Source organism: Oryx dammah, unplaced genomic scaffold, assembly GCF_014754425.2.
Source record: "Oryx dammah isolate SB20612 unplaced genomic scaffold, SCBI_Odam_1.1 HiC_scaffold_1, whole genome shotgun sequence".
NCBI lineage: Eukaryota > Metazoa > Chordata > Mammalia > Artiodactyla > Bovidae > Oryx > Oryx dammah.
This window is the reverse complement of record NW_024070185.1, coordinates 27815855-27839227: the sequence shown is the minus strand read 5'-3', so window position 1 is coordinate 27839227 and position 23373 is coordinate 27815855. Positions and strand designations below refer to the sequence as shown.

At 37.9% G+C, this 23373-nt stretch overlaps 1 protein-coding gene across 1 annotated transcript in view; it reads left to right on the top strand.

Annotated features, from left to right (window-relative positions):
• Positions 1-23029, top strand: part of CCDC171 (coiled-coil domain containing 171) — a 333839-nt gene extending 310810 nt beyond the window's left edge. The window contains exon 26 of the mRNA XM_040240019.1: positions 20621-23029. Coding sequence (XP_040095953.1) covers positions 20621-20842 — 222 coding nt within the window. The 3' untranslated portion in view covers positions 20843-23029. The remainder of the gene's footprint in view (positions 1-20620) is intronic.
• The last annotated feature ends 344 nt before the right edge of the window (positions 23030-23373 follow it).

Genomic DNA, 23373 nt, shown 5'->3' with positions numbered 1-23373 from the left:
TGAAAGGCTAAACAGCAGGACAAAAACTTATTAAAAATTTGTTGAGTTTCTCAAAAAAAGTGCATTTTTATGAGCAAAGGCTGAATTCCGTACTCTTGAATTGTGCCTAGAGCTTTCTGCTCTTACTTGTCAGAAGTTTTTCCTATCCCAGGTCATCTTTATATCAATACAATCCTATTATTTGTGATACTAACCGTAAATGAAAAGTAAGCAAACTCTGGGAGATAGGGAAGGACAAGGAAGCCTGGTGTGCTGCAGTCCATGGGATCGCAGGGAATCGGACACGACTGAACGACTGAATGATAACAAAACCGTAAATTGATTGCTGGGTTGATATTAAGTTTTGATCCTCTAAAAATCAGATCTTCTTCTCAGAAGGGCCCGTGGAACTGATCTGAAATTTAGCTCTAGGCATCTAGAGATCTGCTTTTGAGCAGCTTCTTAGTCATCACTGTACTGCTCCCTAGATTCCCGTCCAGTTCAGTAGAGGGAGTGACTGAATGGTAGTCATCCTAGTTCTGAGCACGTTGGCGAGAAGAAAGTAGTTAAACGTCTTGCTGTGTGTGAGCGGGTCGAGGGCGGGCAGGCGCCGTGCACCTTGACCACCTATTATGAAGCTTTTTGCTGCCGTGTCAAGTGAAAGCGAGTTAATTGGGTGAAGCTGCGGAGCATGTTAGGGGCCTGGTTGAGGGTTGCTGTCTGACAGCTGAATGTCAGCCAAAGCCAGTCAAGTGTAGCTGAGAGACAGAGAGCTGTCACAAAGTTCCCGCAGCCTGGAGCACAGTGAGGGAGCTGAAACATGGTTCCGTCTCCCTTTCTCCCTCATTGAATCCGAGCACCTTAAAAGATTTTCCACTCTATGTGTCAACTCTTGTTCTCTAAGCTGTTTCCCAGAACTGTCCTGCATTCAAATGACTGAACAAAAGATGCTAATGTTTAGCAAAGTGAATGTAAATTCCCTCTTTTCCCCTTTTCTGCCCAAGCAGATAGACATTCAACTCAAAGGAAACTTTGAAGGTTTACATCAAACAATTAGATTGCCTCCAAATTTAGCTTATAATAGAATCCTTTTCTCAAGAGAGTATAGAAATTGAAAATTTAAGCAGGAGAATAAGCAATGCGTCTTTCTCTGATACAGCAAATCTAGGTCAAGAGAACTAGGATTCCGGCCTGGGTGTCTTGTGCATGCACACTTGCCAGGATAACTGTCCTCTTGTCTTTTTGTCACAGGCTTCTTTCCTTTACTTTCAGAGTAGCCTAAGGTGAAACGCTGTAATGACACTCACCAGGTGGAGAAAGATAAGCACAGAAAGGAACAGTGAGAATCCTTTTGAAACTTTGAACACTTTAGAAAGGAAAAATAAGAAAAAGTTAGAATTAAAGAATGAAAATTAAACATTGTGAAATAAAAATATTTTTCAGAGAGAAAAGTTTAACGTCAAATCATGTCTTCCTATTGGCTTTGTTTGGAATATGGGTTAGAAGCTGTGTACTCTGTCAGAAATAAGCAAATATATGGTATGGCTGTGATCTACTGGTCACTAGTCAAGCCACTGGCTTCCCAGGTAAAGAACTCACCTGGTAATGCAGGAGATGTGGGTTCAGTCTCTGGGTCGGGAAGATGCCCTGGAGAAGGCCATGGCAACCCACTCCAGAATTCTTGCCTGGAGGATTCCGCGGACAGAGAAGCCGGGCAGGCTACAGTCCATGGGCTGCAAAAGGGCTGGACATGACAGTGACTGAACAGCAGCAAGTCAAGCCACTGGTAACACTGAAACAAGCACAGCTAAAACAGTCTGTGCCTGCAAGGAAGGAACACTCCATGCCAGCGCTGACCATTGTGACCTACTGTGATGCTGGAGTCATGGCTGTTGAATGTGTGGAGGACAGTTAGTGTGACTGAGGACCTAAATTTGAATTTTACATGAAATTCAGTTTTAATTAATTTAAAATTAATTACACATGGTCAGTGGCTACGACAATAAACAGCACAGGCTGACGCACACAGCAGACTATGATGTCGTGCTGTTATAAAAGCAGCAGTGTGGGGTGTCTGGATAACGCCAAGAAGAGGCTTGTAACCCACCTGTAGGGAGGCTGGATTGACGGAAGGTTTGAGGGCAAGGTGATACCTGAGGTGAGTTGTGAAAACCCAATGAAGAAGTCTCCTTTTAAATACAAAAAGCCTCCCTTTAAATAGAAAAAGCCGCTTGAAGAAGAGAATCTGAGATAGGAGAAGGCAGGGCTTGCTTCAGGATCAGCGTTTTGATTAGTCTCATGGGCAAAGGAGTCTATGGGAGATTGCCTTAACGTAATGGTAGCCTCCAAGGACTCTAGCAGGCAGGTTACCCCTGAACTCACAGAACAGGAGGTCTCACAGATGAAATTAGGATCCTCAAATCACATGGTTTAGCAAATCAATCTAAAACACACAGCAAGAAGCAGATGGTAGGGAGGCAGCAGGGGGACAGACCCTACTCTCTGGTTCCTTGCTCATGAGGTGTTCAAATGGCCTCTCTCTCAGCTGCATCAGCCTTCTCCACGTGAGGTTATGGGACCAAGATGGAGTGCTGAGAAAGCGGGGTTAGGTGACTGAAGATGCCTCGGTCCACTTATCCACGCTTGTCTTGAGAAGTACTCCTGGCCAGTATCTCTGTAGCTTGCCACTTAGGCAGCCGGACAGCTTTGGGTTTTCTCTGTAGCTCTGGGGGCAGTTTGCCTGTGTTCTGCGCTTCAGTTGTGTCTGACTCTTTGCAACCCCATGGACTGTAGCCCACCAGGCTCCTCTGTCCATAGGATTCTCCAGGCAGGAACACTGGAGTGGCTTGCCGTTTCTTTCTTCAAGGGACCTTCCCAACCCAGGCATCAAACCCGCATCTCCTGTTTCTCCTGCATTAGCAGACAGATTCTTTATTGGCTGAGCCATCGAGGGCAATTTGAGGCTGACATTAATCTGGAGGTGATGCATCTCTCCCTCTTTCTTGTTTGTCTGGGAGTAGCCTGTCCTGCAGGGGACCAACTAATACCTTTTCCTGTCATATAGATTCTGCCTCTTATCTCGCACTACTGGCTGATTCATTCTTTATGCTTAACACTTGTTATGAGTTCCATCTGTCCTATTTTTTCTTGTCTTCAAGAGAAAATTTGAATATTCTCAGATAATAAGTAAATATACAATAAAGTAGAGGTCAAGTAGAAAAAAGAGAGAAGTCTGAAGGAATGACTTGCTTAGAAAAATTAAAAGTGCATTTGTAGACTAGAGAATGTGACGAGACACTTGAATAACAGGTGAACAATTTTAGAAAAGAGCTTTAAAACCTTTGTCAAAATTGTTATCTTGTGGCTACCCTAACCTGAGTTGTGTTTCAAACAAATCAAGGCCTTTGTGAAAAAGTGGTGTGCAGGCTCTTGGGGAGTTTGTGTGACTGAGGGCCTTGGTGATGGTTCAAGGGCAAGTGGAGGTTTTGTGGGCAAGGTGGTCAGAGGAGGTGATGAGAAGCAGAGAACGCAGTGTAGGTCTTCTCCTCCGTGCGGGCTTATGGCCTGGCTTCTGGTCTCTGAGAAGAAGATGCCTACAGGTGGAAGCTGAAATAAATGTTTTATGACAGACAGTGTGAGACACTGGATTCTAGTCAGAGTTACCACAGGTTTCAGAGGGAAGAGTGGCTGTAGGGCTAGTCTGTGTAAAGACGGTGCCCATATGGCACAATGAGTCTCTCTAATAACGCTGGAGGCAGGGCCTGATGGAAGGATGTCAGACACCCGGCAACTTTTGACAGGGAGTCTGAGGTCATGTGTGATCTGGTCAGGAAAGAACTAGAGAAATGTGACTCATTCCTGGGACCTTGCTTGTGTCCATGGCACAATCAGTCTAGCAAACTCTAAGTACCATTGTCTATCAAAATGTAATACTACAAAACAGCAGTTGTGTGGTTATAGAGTATTGAACAAATTATAATTTAAGAACTGACTCCAAACACAGATAGTCAAGGACAAGGTGAACTCTCTAAAGGCAGAGAATTTTGGTGTGTAATTCACTTCTGTATCCCAGTACCCTGAACAGTGTCTGACACTTTCTAGCCATTTTAGTTACTTCTTTGATTTTATTCTTTTAATAGATAGTAGATATCTATTAAAAGAATTAGTGAGTGGAGCTAATTTAGGGTCCTAATACTGTCTTGGGGAAAGTCTTATCATATGGAATGGGTCATGCAGGGAGTAGGTTCTTGAAATGGAATCCGTAGCTCTATTATTTTGGAATTTTGTGGTTGCTGCATTACTCTCACAGTTCTATAAGATGTTCTCCCTAGAGATGGGTTTGGTTTGAGACTGCTGGAAATGGCCTGGTTCTATCAGAAGTAGCATTCCTGCCTATCATGTAAAGGAAATGTCATTGCCAGCTAAGTGGTTTGTTTTGGAACGTATGCCCCAGTGCTTGTTGTGATTGGAAGGCATTCCACAGATGTGAACCCCAGATCACATGATTTGTCTTACATCTGAAAGGTTCCTCTCTCACTGAGAAACAGAGAGGCCACATTCTTTTAACTCAAGATAACCAGTCCCTCCAGAAAGGCCCAGCTGGGGCACTGGCCAAAGGGTCAGCATCCCTGGGGAATATAGCACAGATCTCTTCGATCATCAGCAGGGGAATGAAGACTGTTTGCAACATTTCATGAAGAATGGCTGGTGATTTCAGGTTTGATTAAAGTGGAGTAACAAAGGAGCATAGTTTAAACCAGCCCTGGAAGGGAGGAGTAGGAAAAAATGGGTTTTGATTTTTAGCATGCGAATTTATTGCTAATTTTGTTGAAATATGTGACTGACAGATACCATGTTAGTGAGATTAAGGAAAACCATCTCTTTCAAACAGCTTTAAATTTTAGATGTTTCTTCCTTCTTCTGCTCTTTTTTACCTGAGGGCATGGCCAGTATTGCTACTCAGAGAAAAACATGCTGCTAGAAGGTCTAAGTTTATAGCTTCCAGATATTACTAAATTTTTGACATTGAATAAAAAAGGACTTATAACTTTAAGAGGAAATTCTTCAGTAATGAAAAAGTGGTCAGAAAACTTTTGCTTAATAGTTCCCAGAGAGAGTGTGACATGTGTGCGTTTTGACCACAGAAGTCGTAACTTGGCGGCGGGAAGTGCTGTTTGGAGTTAAATGAAGGCACGCAGGTTGTAAGTAGGCACTCCACGTGAGGAGCTACGCTTGTACAGAGGTGCGAGTTACTCGTGTGTGTGTACTTAATGTCAGATGGTGGGTATGAGTTAGATACCTGGAAACGTTGAAGGAAGAAAGTGTTCTCAGCTAAATTAAAATCCGATTTTCAAAACTTGCGAAAACACTTGGTTCACGACCTCCCCTCTGAGACCTTTAACAAACCAATTACATTTCATTTTGACCACACAGTTCAGAGTTCTAACTATACTAAAATATGGGTTTCAGTATGTATAAAATTAGTCTTTTTCAATAAAGCAGTTTTCGTTATAAAAGTGCTATAGATAATTGGAAAATTCAGAAGCTTAGGGAAAAAATTCCTGCAGTCTCAATACCTCACAACAAGTATCCTATGTAATTTTGTGTATCTCATTTTCATTTATATAGTCTTGCTCAAGGGTGGGCAAAAGCACAGCCTGTGAACCAAATCTACTTTCCATCTGTTTTTGTATAGCCTGTAAACTAAGAATGGTTTTTACATTTTTAAATGTTTAAAAAATGAATTAAAAAAAGAATAATATTTCATGATGTGAAAATTATGGTAAATTCAAATTTCAGTGTTCATTAATGCGGTTTTATTGGAACATAGCCACACTAATTCATTCACATATATTATCTATAGTTGCTTTGGGGCTACAACAGCAGAGTTTAGTAGTTGCAACAGAGACATATGGCTTGCAAAGCATGAAATATTTATCTGATCCTCAATAGAAAAAGGCTTCCGACCCCTGGTCAAGCCTCAGCATTTGTCTGTGTTCTACAACTATTTGTTAATATAACCATAAATTTTATAGCCATATAATATTCCATCAAGTGGCTAAAGCTTACTTAAATGTACTTCTGTTATTGAATATCAGATTATTTCTAACTTTTGTCTGTTATTAACATTAAGAAACTAATCATAAATGGAATTGTTGGGTCAGTGGCTTTAACTATTTCCAGACAGTTGCCAAGTTATAATCCAAATGGTTCAATCAATTCGCACATCACTAGCAATTTGTGAATGCCTGTTTTTTAATGCCTTCACGAACATCAATTATCACAATTTTTTAAATTGAATTTTGATTGGTAATAAACATCTCATTTCCCTTATGTTTTTGATTACTATTGGCAGTTACCATTTTTCCCATTTGTTTGTTAATCAGTTGTATTTTGACTTTTGTGAACTGCCAGTTTAAAACCTTTGATTGTGATTCAGTAGTTTTAAAGATAAAAAAAAACACAGAAAGAAAATATTTTGGACTTTCAAAGCTTTTCCCTTATATTCTCCAGTTTATTCCCCTTTTCTATAAACAATTAGCAGTTTCTGTGATTCTCTTTCCAGAAAGAAGAAAAGATATATGTATACATGTATGTGTTTATACTGTTCTTTTGGCTGCTCTGTGCAGCATGTGGGATCTCAGTTCCCCAATCAGGAATTGAACCAAGCTCCTTGTAGTGGAAGCACAAAGTCCTAACCACTGGACTGCCAGGGAATTCCCTGTACTTATTTATGTATTTTTTCATACAAATGGGTTCTTTCTCTTTATACACACACACAGACATCTGCACGTGCGTGCACATGAGCGTGCACTGTTTTGAATCTTATTTCACTTGGATGTATTTCTACATCAGTATTTACATATTTACATCAGTTTTCAAAATTGTTGTACGATATGATTGTATCATACTTCACTTAACACTTCAGTTTCATTTTAAAAGTGTTTTTCTAAAAGAATTCTTTGATGAATGCGTCTGTACGCTCATCTTGGTGAGCTTCTGTGGGTGTAGCCATAGAAGAAATGTCTAACAGAGGAATTGCTGAATCAAAAACAGGTACAATTTAAGTTTTGTCTTCCCAAAAGTTTGCACCAGAGTACAGCCCAGCCTATGTGGTAGGAACTTGCCTGTTTCCCTCTCTTAGCAGTAGGTTTCATCAGACATCTAAATTTTTGGCTATTTTATAGGCAAAAAGTAAGCTTTCATTGTCACATTTTGTGTTGCGTTTCTTTAATTGTGAATGAGGTTTACCTCTTTTTTTTATATGTTTATTGGTTATTGTATTTCTCTGCCCTCCACCAAGCAGCCAATATATATCTGAGGTGGAGGCTGTCAGTGGTTTCCTGATCTCTTTTCTCATTCTTTCTTTGTAATTGAACCTCTGGCTATTACCCAGGCCATTCAGGGGCAGGGGGAAGCTGTATTTTTCAGACTCCCCTGAAACTAAGTTAGCCACATGACTAAATTCTAGCCAATGGGGTGTAAACAAAAGTACTCTGATTTTAGGAGATGTTTTCAAATGTAAGTGATACCTTCTCCTTTACTGTCCTTCTTTCTTCTGGCTAGAATGCAGACATAATGGCTGGAACTTGAGCAACCATTTTGGATCCTGGAGGTGGAAGCCACATACCGAGACTGTGGAACCCAAGGTAGAAGCAGTCTGGATACCTGGTAGTTTCATATAGCTTTATCAGAGAGAAATAAACTTCTTTCTTGTTAAAGCCACAGACATTTTGAGTTTCCTGTTACAGCTGAATCCAGTATTAGTAAATGCACTATCCGGAGCCTATTTTCTAATTAGGTTCTTCTTTTTCTTGATTTTCATAAGTTTTTTTTTTAAGAAAACTACCCTATGGCTATCATGTGTGTTGCATATATTTTATCAGCTTTTCATTTCAGTTTTGCAATGGCAATTTTCTATTAAGTTTATTTATTCAATTAATTCAATTAATTAAGCATAAATTTTTATTTATCCAATTTTTGTCCCTTTTTAATATACATGAGTGTATGGATATATTTACTTTTCACATTCTCTCTGATTGTTTGAAAATTTTATATTCTTAAGATCCAGGGGGGAAATGGTCTTTTTTGAATTTTCTGGCCATTTCTAGTATTCTCTACTGTCAGGGATATCAGAATTGCCGGGAAAGGAGCAGACTGGGAGCACAGGAGTGTGAAGGAACATAAGAAAAGAAAGAACAAAAGCCATCTGGGAAAATTCTTTGACTCTATTTCCAACCTCAGTCATGTCAGGAAATCTAAACATCCAAGAGAAGAAAATGGGAATTGTTATCTTGTCAGGCAAAAGACATCTTTAAAGCAATTTAAAATTAAAGTTTAACTGTTATAGTGTAATTTAAAACTTCAGCACTGAGTGTAATCTCTGAATGTAACAACATACAAGCTTCTTTGGTGAAAGGGCTAGAACTTTTATTTTATGTAAATGTCATAAAATCTATTCATTTACTCCAGTACTGTGGATATTCAAGTGGACTATAAGAAACCATATTATCAAAAAGAGAAACATCTATTTTTAACCTCTAGTACAATCTACATGCTTTTCTTTTCCACTTTCACAGAGATTTGTTGAGCCCTTACTGTCTTTATGAAATAGCTCTGGATATGAATAAGCCTGAGGCTGTGTCTTCTTTGGGTGATGTGATAAGGTGGTGGCCAGGCATAAGGGGAGAAGAATCATGGATCAAGAGTTGGATCCCTTTGCAGCACTTAACAAGCTGTGCAACGTGGAGCAGTGCTTGCCTCTCTTGTGATCCCTGGTTCTTTGACTATAAAATGAAGAGTAGTAGTACCTTCCCATTGAGTGGCTATGAGAATTGAGATAATGCCTATAAAGCTAAACCTAGCACGGTGCCTGACATTTATGTTCATACATGTTAGTTCAAAATTTGGAGTTTATTATCACTTGAGAAGAGTAGAAAGAGAGGCGAAGGGGAGCTACTGTATGTTATGCATTTTTTTGTATATTATTTTCATTTAATCCTTGTAACAGCTCCATAAAGGATTAGTCTTCATATATAATGGATAAGATGCAGGCTCAAACAGGTTAAGAAACATGTCTTAGATCACATAGTGAGTACACGGCAGACTCAGAACCCGAGGCCTCTTCAGCTTCAAAGCCTGAATTCTTATTTATTTATTTATTTATTTATTCTTTTTTATATAATTTATTTTTTTTTACTTTACAATTCTGTATTGGTTTTGGCATACATTGACATGAATCCACCATGGGTGTACATGTGTTCCCAAACATGAACTCCCCTCCCACCCCCCTTACAATTCTGTATTGGTTTTGGCATACATTGACATGAATCCACCACAGGTGTACATGCGTTCCCAAACATGAACCCCCCTCCCACCCCCCTCCCCACAACATCTCTCTGGGTCATCCCCGCGTACCAGCCCCAAGCGTGCCATATCCTGCATCGGACATAGACTGGCAATTCGATTCTTACATGATATTATACATGTTTCAATGTCATTCTCCCAAATCATCTCACCCTCTCCCTCTCCCATTGAGTCCAAAAGTCCGCTATACCCATCTGTGTCTTTTTTGCTGTCCTGCATACAGGGTCATCATTGCCATCTTTCTAAATTCCATATATATGTGTTAGTATGCTGTATTGGTGTTTTTCTTTCTGGCTTACTTCACTCTGTATAGTGGCTCCAGTTTCATCCATCTCATCAGAACTGATTCAAATGTATTCTTTTTAACAGCTGAGTAATACTCCATTGTGTATATGTACCACAGCTCTCTTATCCATTCATCTGCTGATGGACATCTAGGTTGTTTCCATGTCCTGGCTATTATAAACAGTGCTGCGATGAACATTGGGGTACATGTGTCTCTTTCCTTTCTGGTTTCCTCGGTGTGTATGCCCAGCAGTGGGATTGCTGGGTCATAAGGCATTTCTATTTGCAATTTTTTAAGGAATCTCCACACTGTTCTCCATAGTGGCTGTACTAGTTTGCATTCCCACCAACAGTGTAGGAGGGTTCCCTTCTCTCCACACCCTCTCCAGCATTTACTGCTTGCAGATTTTTGGATCGCAGACATTCTGACTGGTGTGAAGTGGTACCTCATTGTGGTTTTGATTTGCATTTCTCTAATAATGAGTGATGTTGAGCATCTTTTCATGTGTTTGTTAGCCATCCGTATGTCTTCTTTGGAGAAATGTCCATTTAGTTCTTTGGCCCATTTTTTGATTGGGTCGTTTATTTTTCTGGAATTGAGCTGCAGGAGTTGCTTGTATATTTTTGAGATTAGTTGTTTGTCAGTTGCTTCATTTGCTATTATTTTCTCCCATTCGGAAGGCTGTCTTTTCACTTTGCTTATATTTTCCTTTGTTGTGCAGAAGCTTTTAATTTTAATTAGGTCCCATTTGTTTATTTTTGCTTTTATTTCCAGAATTCTGGGAGGTGGATCATAGAGGATCCTGCTGTGATTTATGTCGGAGAGTGTTTTGCCTATGTTTTCCTCTAGGAGTTTTATAGTTTCTGGTCTTACATTTAGATCTTTAATCCATTTTGAGTTTATCTTTGTGTGCGGTGTTAGAAAGTGATCTAGTTTCATTCTTTTACAGGTGGTTGACCAGTTTTCCCAGCACCACTTGTTAAAGAGATTGTCTTTACTCCATTGTATATTCTTGCCTCCTTTGTCAAAGATAAGGTGTCCATATGTGTGTGGATTTATCTCTGGGCTTTCTGTTTTGTTCCATTGGTCTATATTTCTCTCTTTGTGCCAATACCATACTGTCTTGATGACTGTGGCTTTGTAGTAGAGCCTGAAGTCAGGCAAGTTGATTCCTCCAGTTCCATTCTTCTTTCTCAAGATTGCTTTGGCTATTCGTGGTTTTTTGTATTTCCATACAAATCTTGAAATTATTTGTTCTAGTTCTGTGAAAAATATTGCCGGTATCTTGATAGGGATTGCATTGAATTTGTAAATTGCTTTGGGTAGTATAATCATTTTCACTGTATTGATTCTTCTGATCCATGAGCATGGTATATTTCTCCATCTATTAGTGTCCTCTTTGATTTCTTTCATCAGTGTTTTATAGTTTTCTGTATATAGGTCTTTAGTTTCTTTAGGTAGATATATTCCTAAGTATTTTATTCTTTTTGTTGCAATGGTGAATGGAATTGTTTCCTTATTTTCTTTTTCTACTTTCTCATTATTAGTGTATAGGAATGCAAGGGATTTCTGTGTGTTGATTTTATATCCTGCAACTTTACTATATTCATTAATTAGCTCTAGTAATTTTCTGGTAGAGTCTTTAGGGTTTTCTATGTAGAGGATCATGTCATCTGCAAACAGTGAGAGTTTTACTTCTTCTTTTCCAATTTGGATTCCTTTTATTTCTTTGTCTGCTCTGATTCCTGTGGCTAAAACTTCCAGAACTATGTTGAATAGTAGTGGTGAAAGTGGGCACCCTTGTCTTGTTCCTGACTTTAGGGGAAATGCTTTCAATTTTTCACCGTTGAGGATAATGTTTGCTGTGGGTTTGTCATATATAGCTTTTATTATGTTGAGGTATGTTCCTTCTATTCCTGCTTTCAGGAGAGTTTTTATCATACATGGATGTTGAATTTTGTCAAAGGCCTTCTCTGCATCTATTGAGATAATCATATGGTTTTTATTTTTCAATTTGTTAATGTGGTGAATTACATTGATTGATTTGAGGATATTGAAGAATCCTTGCATCCCTGGGATAAAGCCCACTTGGTCATGGTGTACGATCTTTCTAATGTGTTGTTGGATTCTGATTGCTAGAATTTTGTTGAGGATTTTTGCATCTATGTTCATCAGTGATATTGGCCTGTAGTTTTCTTTTTTTGTAGTATCTTTGTCAGGTTTTGGTATTAGGGTGATGGTGGCCTCATAGAATGAGTTTGGAAGTTTCCCTTCCTCTGCAATTTTCTGGAAGAGTTTGAGTAGGATAGGTGTTAACTCTTCTCTAAATTTTTGGTAGAATTCAGCTGTGAAGCCGTCTGGACCCGGGCTTTTGTTTGCTGGAAGATTTCTGATTACAGTTTCAATTTCCGTGCTTGTGATGGGTCTGTTAAGATTATCTATTTCTTCCTGGTTCAGTTTTGGAAAATTGTACTTTTCTAAGAATTTGTCTATTTCTTCCAGATTGTCCATTTTATTGGCATATAATTGCTGATAGTAGTCTCTTATGATCCTTTGTGTTTCTGTGTTGTCTGTTGTGATCTCTCCATTTGCATTTCTAATTTTATTGATTTGATTTTTCTCTCTTTGCTTCTTGATGAGTCTGGCTAGTGGTCTGTCAATTTTATTTATCCTTTCAAAGAACCAGCTTTTGGCTTTGTTGATTTTGCTATGGTCTCTTTTGTTTCTTTTGCATTTATTTCTGCCCTAATTTTTAAGATTTCTTTCCTTCTGCTAACTCTGGGGTTCTCTAATTCTTCCTTTTCTAGTTGCTTTAGGTGTAGAGTTAGGTTATTTATTTGACTTTTTTCTTGTTTCTTGAGGTATGCCTGTATTGCTATGAACTTTCCTCTTAGCACTGCTTTTATAGTGTCCCACAGGTTTTGGGTTGTTGTGTTTTCATTTTCATTAGTTTCTATGCATATTTTGATTTCTTTTTTAATTTCTTCTGTGATTTGTTGGTTATTCAGAAGCGTGTTGTTCAGCCTCCATATGTTGGAATTTTTAATAGTTTTCCTCCTGTAATTGAGATCTAATCTTAATGCATTATGGTCAGAAAAGATGCTTGGAATGATTTCGATTTTTTTGAATTTATCAAGGTTATATTTATGGCCCAGGATGTGATCTATCCTGGAGAAGGTTCCATAAGCACTTGAGAAAAAGGTGAAATTCATTGTTTTGGGGTGAAATGTCCTATAGATATCAATTAGGTCTAACTGGTCTAATGTATCATTTAAAGTTTGCGTTTCTTTATTAATTTTCTGTTTAGTTGATCTGTCCATAGGTGTGAGTGGGGTATTAAAGTCTCCCACTATTATTGTGTTGTTAATTTCCCCTTTCATACTTGTTAGCATTTGTCCTACATATTGCGGTGCTCCTATATTGGATGCATATATATTTATAATTGTTATATCTTCTTCTTGGATTGATCCTTTGATCATTATGTAGTGGCCTTCTTTGTCTCTTTTCACAGCCTTTGTTTTAAAGTCTATTTTATCGGATATGAGTATTGCCACTCCTGCTTTCTTTTGGTCTCTATTTGCATGGAATATCTTTTTCCAACCCTTCACTTTCAGTCTGTATGTGTCCCTTGTTTTGAGGTGAGTCTCTTGTAAGCAGCATATAGAGGGTTCTTGTTTTTGTATCCATTCGGCCAGTCTTTGCCTTTTGGTTGGGGCATTCAATCCATTTACGTTTAAGGTAATTATTGATAAGTATGATCCCGTTGCCATTTACTTTATTATTTTGGGTTCGGGTTTATACTCCCTTTTTGTGTTTCCTGTCTAGAGAATATCCTTTAGAATTTGTTGGAGAGCTGGTTTGTTGGTGCTGAATTCTCTCAGCTTTTGCTTGTCTGTAAAGCTTTTGATTTCTCCTTCGTATTTGAATGAGATCCTTGCTGGGTATAGTAATCTGGGCTGTAGGTTATTTTCTTTCATCACTTTAAGTATATCTTGCCATTCCCTCCTGGCCTGAAGAGTTTCTATTGAGAGATCAGCTGTTATCCTTACGGGAATCCCCTTGTGTGTTATTTGTTGTTTTTCCCTTGCTGCTTTTAATAGTTGTTCTTTGTGTTTGATCTTTGCTAATTTGATTAATATGTGTCTTGGGGTGCAAAGCCTGAATTCTTTCCAGTTCACTGTGCTACTTTTAATTGTGACATAATCTGTATATATGTGAAATAACCAAATATAAAATATAAAGCCAAAATCATGAAATAATAACATGAGTGGCTTGTTTATTCATTCATCAGTTGGAAATCTTATTTTCAGATACTCTTCTAAGTGCTAGGAATACAAAGTCATGATTCCATTACCCTAGGTGCTTATAGTTTTCTGGGGAGATGAATGAATACAAATAAGTGAAAACAGAAAAATAAATGTTCACAAAGGAATGCCAACATGTGATTGAATGTAGCAGCTCACAGCAGTTGGGGAAGTGTGTGGCAATGAGCTGAAAAGGGCTTACAAGGAGGGGAACCTTGGCAGAGTCTGAAAGGTAGAGAAGGCACACTCATCCCACAAAGGATAGAGGTGTATACCAGACAGTGAACAGACCAGAGGCAGATGTGAGCTATAGAACATCTTATTTCCTGACTCACAAGTCCATGTAAGGTGAAGTGAAGTGAAAATCACTCAGTCATGTCTGTGTCCGACTTTGCGACCCCATGGACGGAATTCTCTAGGCCAGAATACTGGAGTAGATAGCCTGTCCCTTCTCCAGCAGATCTTCCCGACCCAGGAATTGAACTGGGGTCTCCTGCATTGCAGATGGATTCCTTACCAATTGAGGTATCAGGGAAGCCTCAAGCCTATGTAATAATCTGCAAGTCCATGTAAGCAGATTATAGAGTACAAGTGAGGAAATGCTAGACTAGCTGGGTAGGGCAACAGTGTGCTTGTGAACCAGGCTGCAAACAACTGCAGGGTCACGTGGCAAGGAGCATGCTTGTAAGGAAGGCATAATCCAATTAATCTACCACATTAACCAAGTCGTTGAGGCTGAAACTGAACCAGACTGACTTAAGAACTCTGGCTTTCGAACGAATGTGAACCGTCTGCTTGAGGAGTAAATTGCTGTGATGTGAATCGAGTTGGTTATTAGTATCTTCTACCTCTCTTTTCTGATTTGTTTCTCCCTTTATGATTGCCCTTCCTTTTTAATCTCTAAGTGTCTAAACTTCTCAGATCGTGTTCTCTCTCTCTCTGGAGACTGTTTTACAGGGCCCTGCTGACTAACATATCGCCACCTAGCCTATCTTGTTAGTGAACTAAAGATGAAACTGGTCTGTACTAAGGTCGTAATAACTTATGGAGGAAGGAATGTGTAAAATATTTCTACATGTTTGGTATTGGTAACTCAAAGTTATAATTGATGACTCCAAGGAATAAATATTTAATAATGTGCTAGCAGGGGTATATATATATCTATATTTGTATATGTTTATATACACACATGTATATGTATAGCAAGTATATGTGTGTAGCTATATTTATTAGGTATATGTATATGTGTGTGTGGTTTAATGAATAAACAGATAGATAGACAGATATCTGAGGTGCATAACTAAGCATTCCACAAGAGAAAACTATACATGTAATTATTGTCAAATCTGACTGTATAAACTGTAGTATCCTGTGAGGCCTAATGGCAAAAGTAGAAAATAGGTAAAATTTGGTTAACTAACTTGAAGCATTCAGAAGGAAGAAAATTCTGTGTTCTGATTACTAAGACTCTAGTGATAAGAACGTATTAGGAGCTAAAGTAGAAATGGCAAGGGAGCCTCTTCATAAGGCCCTCTTGTGGGTACTTTGATTCCTTCCACAGTTTATGTAGAGCTGCGTACTCTACTTAAAATCAGTCAATAATTTACAGAGCTTAAAACATCATCATGGAGGTCAAAGTAATAAAAAATGTATCACAGAATTTAATTGAATGTAGCTACCTCATCTAAACTATGGCTAATTTTATTATCTATTTGGCTTTTTTAAAGAATCATCTGCAGTATGTATTCCTTCGCCTTAAGAGTGGCCCATCTATATCCTCTCAAAATCTGAAGAATTATGTTTAGGAACTCTGATTTATTCACAAAAGTTAGGTGTTAACCTTATGCCATACATCATCATGGGTTGGAATCATGGTGGACATGTAGAACTTCAGAGCTAGAAAGAGTCCTGTTGTTCAGTTACTAAGTCATATCCAACGCTTTGCAACTCCATGAATTGCAGCACTCCTAGCTTCCCTGTCCTTCACTATCTCCTAGAGCTGGCTCAGACTCATGTCCATTGAGTCAGTAATGCCATCCAACCATCTCATCCTCTCTTGCCCCCTTCTCTTCCTGTCCTCAGTCTTTCCCAGCATTTGGGTTTCTTCCTATGAGTCAGCTCTTTGCACCAGGTGGCCCAAAGTCTTGGAGCTTCAGCTTCAGCATCAGTCCTTCCAATGAATATTCAGGGTTGATTTCCTTTAAGATTGACTGATTTGATCTCCTTGCAGTCTAAGGGACTCTCAAAAGTCTTCTCCTGCACCACAGTTCAAAAGCATCAGTTCTTTGATGCTAGGCCTTCTTTATGGTCCAACTCTCACATCCATACGTGACTACTCTGGACCTTTGTCGGCAAAGTGATGTCCCTGTTTTTTAATACTTTTGTCTACGTTTGTCATAGCTTTTCTTCCAAGGAGCAAACGTCTTTTAATTTCATGGCTGCAGTCATCATCCATCATGATTTTGGAGGCCAAGAAAATAAAATCTGTCACTGTTTCCACTCCCCCCCCAACCTATTTGCTATGAAGTGATCTTAGTTTTTTGGATGTTGCAGTTTAAGAAGTCAGCTTTCTCCCTCTCCCCTTTCACTCTCATCAAGAGGCTCTTCAGTTCCTCTTCACTTTCTGCCATTAGAATGGTATCATCTGCTCTTCATTTTTTTAGGCAAAGGAAGTGAGACCTAGGAGTACTAATTCACTCACCTAAATGACACAGCTGAATTGTAACAGAACTGGGAGGGAAAAAATACAGTCTTCTGATCTCTAGTCCAGTACTCCTTTCACCATACTATTTGCCTGGCATAATATCCTTGCAATACTATTCAGGCTTACTAAATTAAATCACTCCTCATTTTTTATACTACTAGATTCTGGAAGACTTAACTTTATCGTAAATGCTGCACAGGAGACAGATGGCTTAGAGACAGTCATTGTTTTAGAAGCCTTGGTCTGCAAAGTGACTTTGATATATAGACAGTTCAGTCGTTATCTTATTATTACACTAGTGCTATATTTATTTTTGTTGTTAAAAAACACCCTTAGAAAATGGAGATATTAAAGTCTTGAAAAATGGTTAATGGACCTGTCTAATTACTATATTTCATAAGATTTTTAAAATACAGAAATTTAGTAGACACATTTTGTATTGTGAATATATATTTAACTGATGGACTATAACAGCTCAAATAGAATCATTTACAGCTTATTAAGTAAATAAAAGTGCCTCTATAAAGATTCACATGACACCTAGCTTTTATTTCAGGTAGCTAATTTCTTTTTTAAAAATTGCCTAAATTTTGATTTACATGAGAACACCTCAGCAGTTTGATTTACATCAGAACACCTCAGCAGTTTAAAAAGTAGCTTAAATGACCACAGATTTAAAATATAATATCAGATGGTGAATATTAACTTTTAATGGTCTCTGATAAAAAGTTATTTAACTGCCTCTTACTCTCTGTGTTATATTAAAAGTGTTATATTTCTGAATATTATTTACAGCATATTTACTTGTTATTTTAACATCATATTTTCAAATCAAGATCTCACCAGAATTTTTGCTAGTTTGCTTATAAGCTATTAAGTGACTTAAAATCAAATTTTATTGTGTCATGGAAAAGATTATTTTCTAGCGGTGCCTGCAGTATAGCACATGACCTCAGTAACAGAAAAACAATTATTTTCATTTACACAAAAGTAAGTCTGTTTACTTGATGGAGGGTTTGTCTTTCGAGGAGTGCAAATCTTCAAAAAAAATCTCTTCTTTTTTCCCACTAAAAAAATCTTAATTGGGGGATAATTGCTTTACAATATTGTGTTGGTTTTTGCCACACCACAGCATGAATCAGCCATATATATATATGTCCCCTTCCTCTTGAACCTCCTCCGGCTGTCACCCCATCCCACCACTCTAGGTTGTCAAAGAGCACCAGATAGAGATGCAGGCCTAGGGAACAGGCTTGTGGACACAGCAGGGGAAGGAGAGGGTGAGGCAAATTGAGAGAGTAGTCTTGAAACATATGCATTACCATATGTAAGATAGAAAGCCAGTGGGGATTTGCTGTATGATACAGAAATCTCTTCTTTTTAAAGTTGTTTCCCATGTTTAGGATGTATTATTTCTTTAGTGTATCAAATCTGAATCTCAGGTACACAAAAAGTGAGACTCTGGTTTGAAATACCAAAGACATACACAATACCCCATTTCAAGGTTATTTGGTCAAACAATTTATATTAGAAATAAAAAAACGCTTTCAGGCTACATGATGGAAAATAGATATAAGAAAAAGTAAGACTAGAAAAAGTAGAAGAGGCACCCCTTTGTAGAGTTTAAAATCCACTGAATGTATTAAGGGGAAGTGAGCAGTTAAAGACCTTTCCTAAAGATAACCTTCCTCATGTGTAATGTTAGGTCAATGGACTCATAAGAACAGAAAAGGAAATTTCAAGTACAGGATATGGATTTGAGTAAGATATATCTAACAGGAGTGGTTGGTCAGTTTGGCACAGTTATCTTTCTCTAGTCTAAAGCATCAAGGAGATTTTCTCAGAGTAGCTGAGCTTCCTTGGTCTGATTCTGCACATATACAGTTTTCTTAAACCAGAACCTGAAGTATAAAGATGTAACAAGAAACTTGTTGAAGGCTTGCCTGCCAATACTCTTTGATCATAATAAATAGTACGATTGCTCTGAGTTTTATTATGAAGAGAATCACCCCCACCATCTCCTGCTCTTCCGTTGTCCCTCTTACCCCCAGTTCTGGCAGAATCAGTTAGCAGATGGCATTGTAGTCTTTACAGCAGCAAAATCGATCAAGTAATAATGCCGCCAATTCAGACGCAGGGCTAAAAAAAAATCACCAAAGATGGTTCTAGCAGCAGGAAAAGTGCAGGAATCTATACCTCCAGCCTCTGATGTAATGAGATGCCTCTGTTCTGGTTCTGAACTGATCTGGTCACCCATTAAGGTTGTGCAAGTGAAATCTCATCAGCGCTTCTAAGCAGGGTCAACATATGACCTTGGGAGTTCTTTTCTTTCAGCAAGGATAAGCTAAATCCTCTCCTTCATAAAGCCATTTGAGTGGCCATTTTAGGTGGTTTTTTTTTTTTTTTTTCCTTTTTCTTTTTAACTTCCAGTAGAAAAAGAGATGATTTCCGTCAGCTGTAGGCTTGCAGTGGAGAATCAAGAAATCAAAAGAACGGAGATCAAAGAAAATTGCTGAACTAGGTGTTAGGTGCAGCCATTGATTTTTCTCCAGTTGTAGTTTTAAAAAAAATCCACAAAAATAGTAACGCATACAACAGTTGAATTTCTAATATGTTTCTGAAGCCAGAGATTGCTTCCTTCACGCTTTCACATGTAGAAATGGTTTTGTATAATATGACATAATAAAGCAGATCCTTAGCATTCATGCTGTTTTGTTGTCAAAACCTTAAGAGAATCTACCAAAAAGATGTTTTGTTATTAAAACCTCTGCAATATAAATGTGTTTTTTAATGGAGACACTTAGGACTAGACTTATTATTTCAGCAACATTTATTTACTGGGAATCTGGAAAATTCTGACATACAATTGATTGCTGTTTTTCTCCTATCTATAAATGCCATAAAGTAGCACCTATCTGCTTTACTAGTAAGACTTCATTTATGTTAAGGGTTAATTACTGTTTACTGCTGTTACTTAAGACTTAAATGTATAGATTCAATAAAATATTAATTATGTTTTTAAGTATTTCACGAGTGTGTGGCTTTCTTAAGTTTGATTTCCAACAGTTTCTGGGTAGCAGTAATGTTTTAAAATATGTGACAAACTGTTTTCATGTTGCATTCCCATATCTTGATATATGGTTTCCAAATGCTTATAATAGAATAGTCGTCATTAAAACAGGGTGGTGGCAGTATTATTAAAGGTAAAGACAAATAGTTCATTTAATTGGCATTTTATATGTTGGTATGCTATTTTCTATAGGGTGCAAGGATTGACTTGTTTTTCTTTGTGCTGTATCGTTCAATTAAATAAGTCAGGCTGATAACTTAAACACACAAATATTCATAGTTATGAATTTTCTAAGCGGTCTAATCTCCCAATTATATAGCATATATTATAGAGGGCTTCCCAGGTGAACTTGGTGGTAAAGAATCTGCCTGCCAATGCAGGAGAAGCAGGTTCAATTCCTGGATCAGAAAGATCCCCTGGAGGAGGAAATGGCACCCCACTCCAGTGTTCTTGCCTGGAGAATCCCCTGGACAGAGGAGCCTGGTGGGCTACAGTCCACAGGGTCGCAGAGAGTCAGACACGACTGAACGACTCAGCACACACACACATAGAGCATAATGAAATAAACATTATTATTAGAATTGGTTTCTGTAATTTGCCAGTGGATGGAAGAAGAGGCAAAAATGCCTGATTGTACTGACTTTTTGATTCAATAACTTGATAAAAGTTTTCTACAAAGTTTTAGTGTTTAGCCCAATTCCTGATGTCCTGGCAAGTTTATGATGTAGAACAAATGAGGTTCTATCACAACTTGGAAAATAATTTAATATTTATGTATTATCATATAGGTTATTTAAATTGCTGTTTCCACCCCATTTCATATTATGATTCTTAGTCCGCTTCTCTGTTTATGGGTTTAGACTCTGAGTTTTCAGTTCTGTGTTTATTGTTCTCTTCTTTTTGTATCATAGACAGGATCACGGGACCATTCAAATCTCTCCATTCCTTCAAGAGCTGCTCTTCCTGCTGACACAATTGATGTTGGGGATTTTTTGCCATTGAAAGCTGAACTTGACACAACTTACACTTTCCTAAAGGAAACACTTATAAATCCTGCGCCCCTGGCATCATCTCAATCGTCTCCAGTGACAGTGTCTGCTACTGCCAAGCGACCAGCTCAGATTGGATTATGACTTTATGAAATAAAAAGCATGCAGGAAGAGTTAACAGTACAATTAAAATTGTTGTGATGGGGGATTTTCTTATCAGTCGAATTTTGTTTCAGCTCAAGTGGCCATGGGTTTTTAAAAATTGTGTAATATCTTGATGTGTTCAGGTATCTATGTCTCCTCGAATAATGAAATAACCAACTTTTTTCCCCTCCAAGTTTTATTTATTATCACAGTTACTCATTTTTATGTAACATATTTTTAAATGTTAAAGAATGACACATTTTAGGTAATTTCCTTCAGACTTAAAAAAATCAATAAGCCATTTTAGTCTCTATCTATCAAAGTTGTTTCATACTTGTCTATTTTAAAGCAGGACTGCAATACTTTAATAGGATTGAGAGAGCTATTTGAAATGTATGCCAATGATTCCTGTCATTTCATGGCAGCCCTGCCATGGTTCACTGAGCCCCCTCTTCTCTCTTGTCAGCTCAACTGAAGACAAGCATTTAGTTGCAAACTTTAAGCAGGTTGTGCAAAACAGAAATGATGTGACTGCTTCTCCTCCTGCACAATAATGTCACTCCTGGTCAATGTGAGAAGGTCAGGTTGCTCCTTGTAAAGCTACATGATACCACTTGCCCATTTGAACAAGTTAAGTTAACTGCTGCATCTGGTCCCTGCAGGCATTGAAAACGCCTCCTTTTTAGCAAGCCTGCTTTTGATAAGAAAGTCGAGCACTTGTGCTGGGAAGATGTCTGTGGTGCTTTTAGGCACTTTTTAAGGACAGTTCCCACACCAGTACAGCACGTAACATATTTAGAATAAGCTGAAAAACTTCAAGGTAATGGCTGTTTTGACCTTCAAAATAGACTTCTTTTTTGTTTGTGTGGTTGGTAGGACCCAAGAGTGACGCCCATCTTTGATGCTGACAGAATTTAAAACAAGGCCATTGCCCTGCATTTTCTGCCTTGTAGCACACAAAAGTAAAATTGTATGTCAGGCCGAGATGTCGGGGAGCTGACAAGATGCCCCAGTGACATTTCAGCTAGAAAGAGCAAGTGTCTTGCAACCAAGTGGTCAAATATCAAATAATAGGTCAAGCAAGAAGGAGCTGAGTTCTAACCACAAAGAGGTTTCTGGGAACTTACTTGACAAGCTTTTGGGTGCTTTGTGGCTTGACAAAGTGATGTTCTGTTGGGTATCGCTAGACAGACTGTTCTTTATCGCCTTCAGAAGATCAGACATTGACATTGATTAAACTCTTTAACCCTTAAAGGTGAAATCCTTGCAGTTTGCATCATAGTAAGTGAAGAACAAAAGGCTATTTGTAATACGTTATTTGTTTTTGTTTTAATCATTTAACTCCCCAGTGATATTAACTTCTGATGTGAGCTGTACTTTCTGATGAAGAGTTTTGATACAAAAATCCATATTTTATATTATGTTTCATTATAGATACATTAGAAAACAACAGTATGTATTATGGAATCTATATTGTCTTAACTTTACAGTGACATTTGATTCAAATATACCCAGTTTTTAAGAATTTATTAATTGGCCTTGGTAAATAAAATTGGTGTTCTATTTACTTATTAGCCAAATCAACCAAGTGATTTACACCATCTGAGATAACACAGCACTATTACTGTCATACTGTGTATTCTCATAGTACTGGGCCAATATAATAAGCTTTATATAAATCTTTAGAAAGCTATTTCTATGAAGTAAAATAACATCTTTAACCAAATTTCTCTTAATTTTTTCCTTGGAGTTCTTTTTATTAACCATTCTGGGTTTTGAATATTAAAGAACATGCCCTGTGTAATGTAATATAACATGTATGAAATTCAACTTGCAAATTTATTATAACACAGAAAATGCTGTTGTTTTTATATAGATCATAGAATAATTTCTGCATGTTTCAAAGTACTTTCTTTTGCCATTCCATATAGTAATTAAGATATTGGCAATATAGGTATCAAATATGGTTCATATGACATCACTGAGCTTCCAAAAACAATGTCACCTTACATCACATATATGTCTGGTGTGTGTGTGTTTGTGTTAAATCTGTTTCCATATCCTAGTAATTAAAGGGGAAGGAGCACCTTTGTAAATTTTGCCTTGGACAGACCTTGGTCTTCTCGCCTTAATTTTACAGTCTGTTAATGGGATAACACCAGAAATAAATGTATATGTCTCTCCATTTATGTGAGTATCTGATTTTATAGATAAACTTTATATAATTAATTCTGAACTATAAATTCAAAAAGATTATTAAATCAAATCAAAGCATGTCACATTTGTATCCAACTAGATGCTAAAGGCCATAGAGACTGAAGGATGAGCCTTCTGAGCAATCATTAGTATTCACTACCAAATATAGTAATTTTTATACCATATGCTTTTTTCCCCAGAAGTCAGGCCCAGCAGGAGGAGAAGATTTAATGACATATCCTATGGAGATCTGAGAAACTCTAGACTGCTTCCGAGCACCTCAGTGACCAATCGCTGCATATTTGAGATCTGTGTTGTGTTGACGAGGATGGTTG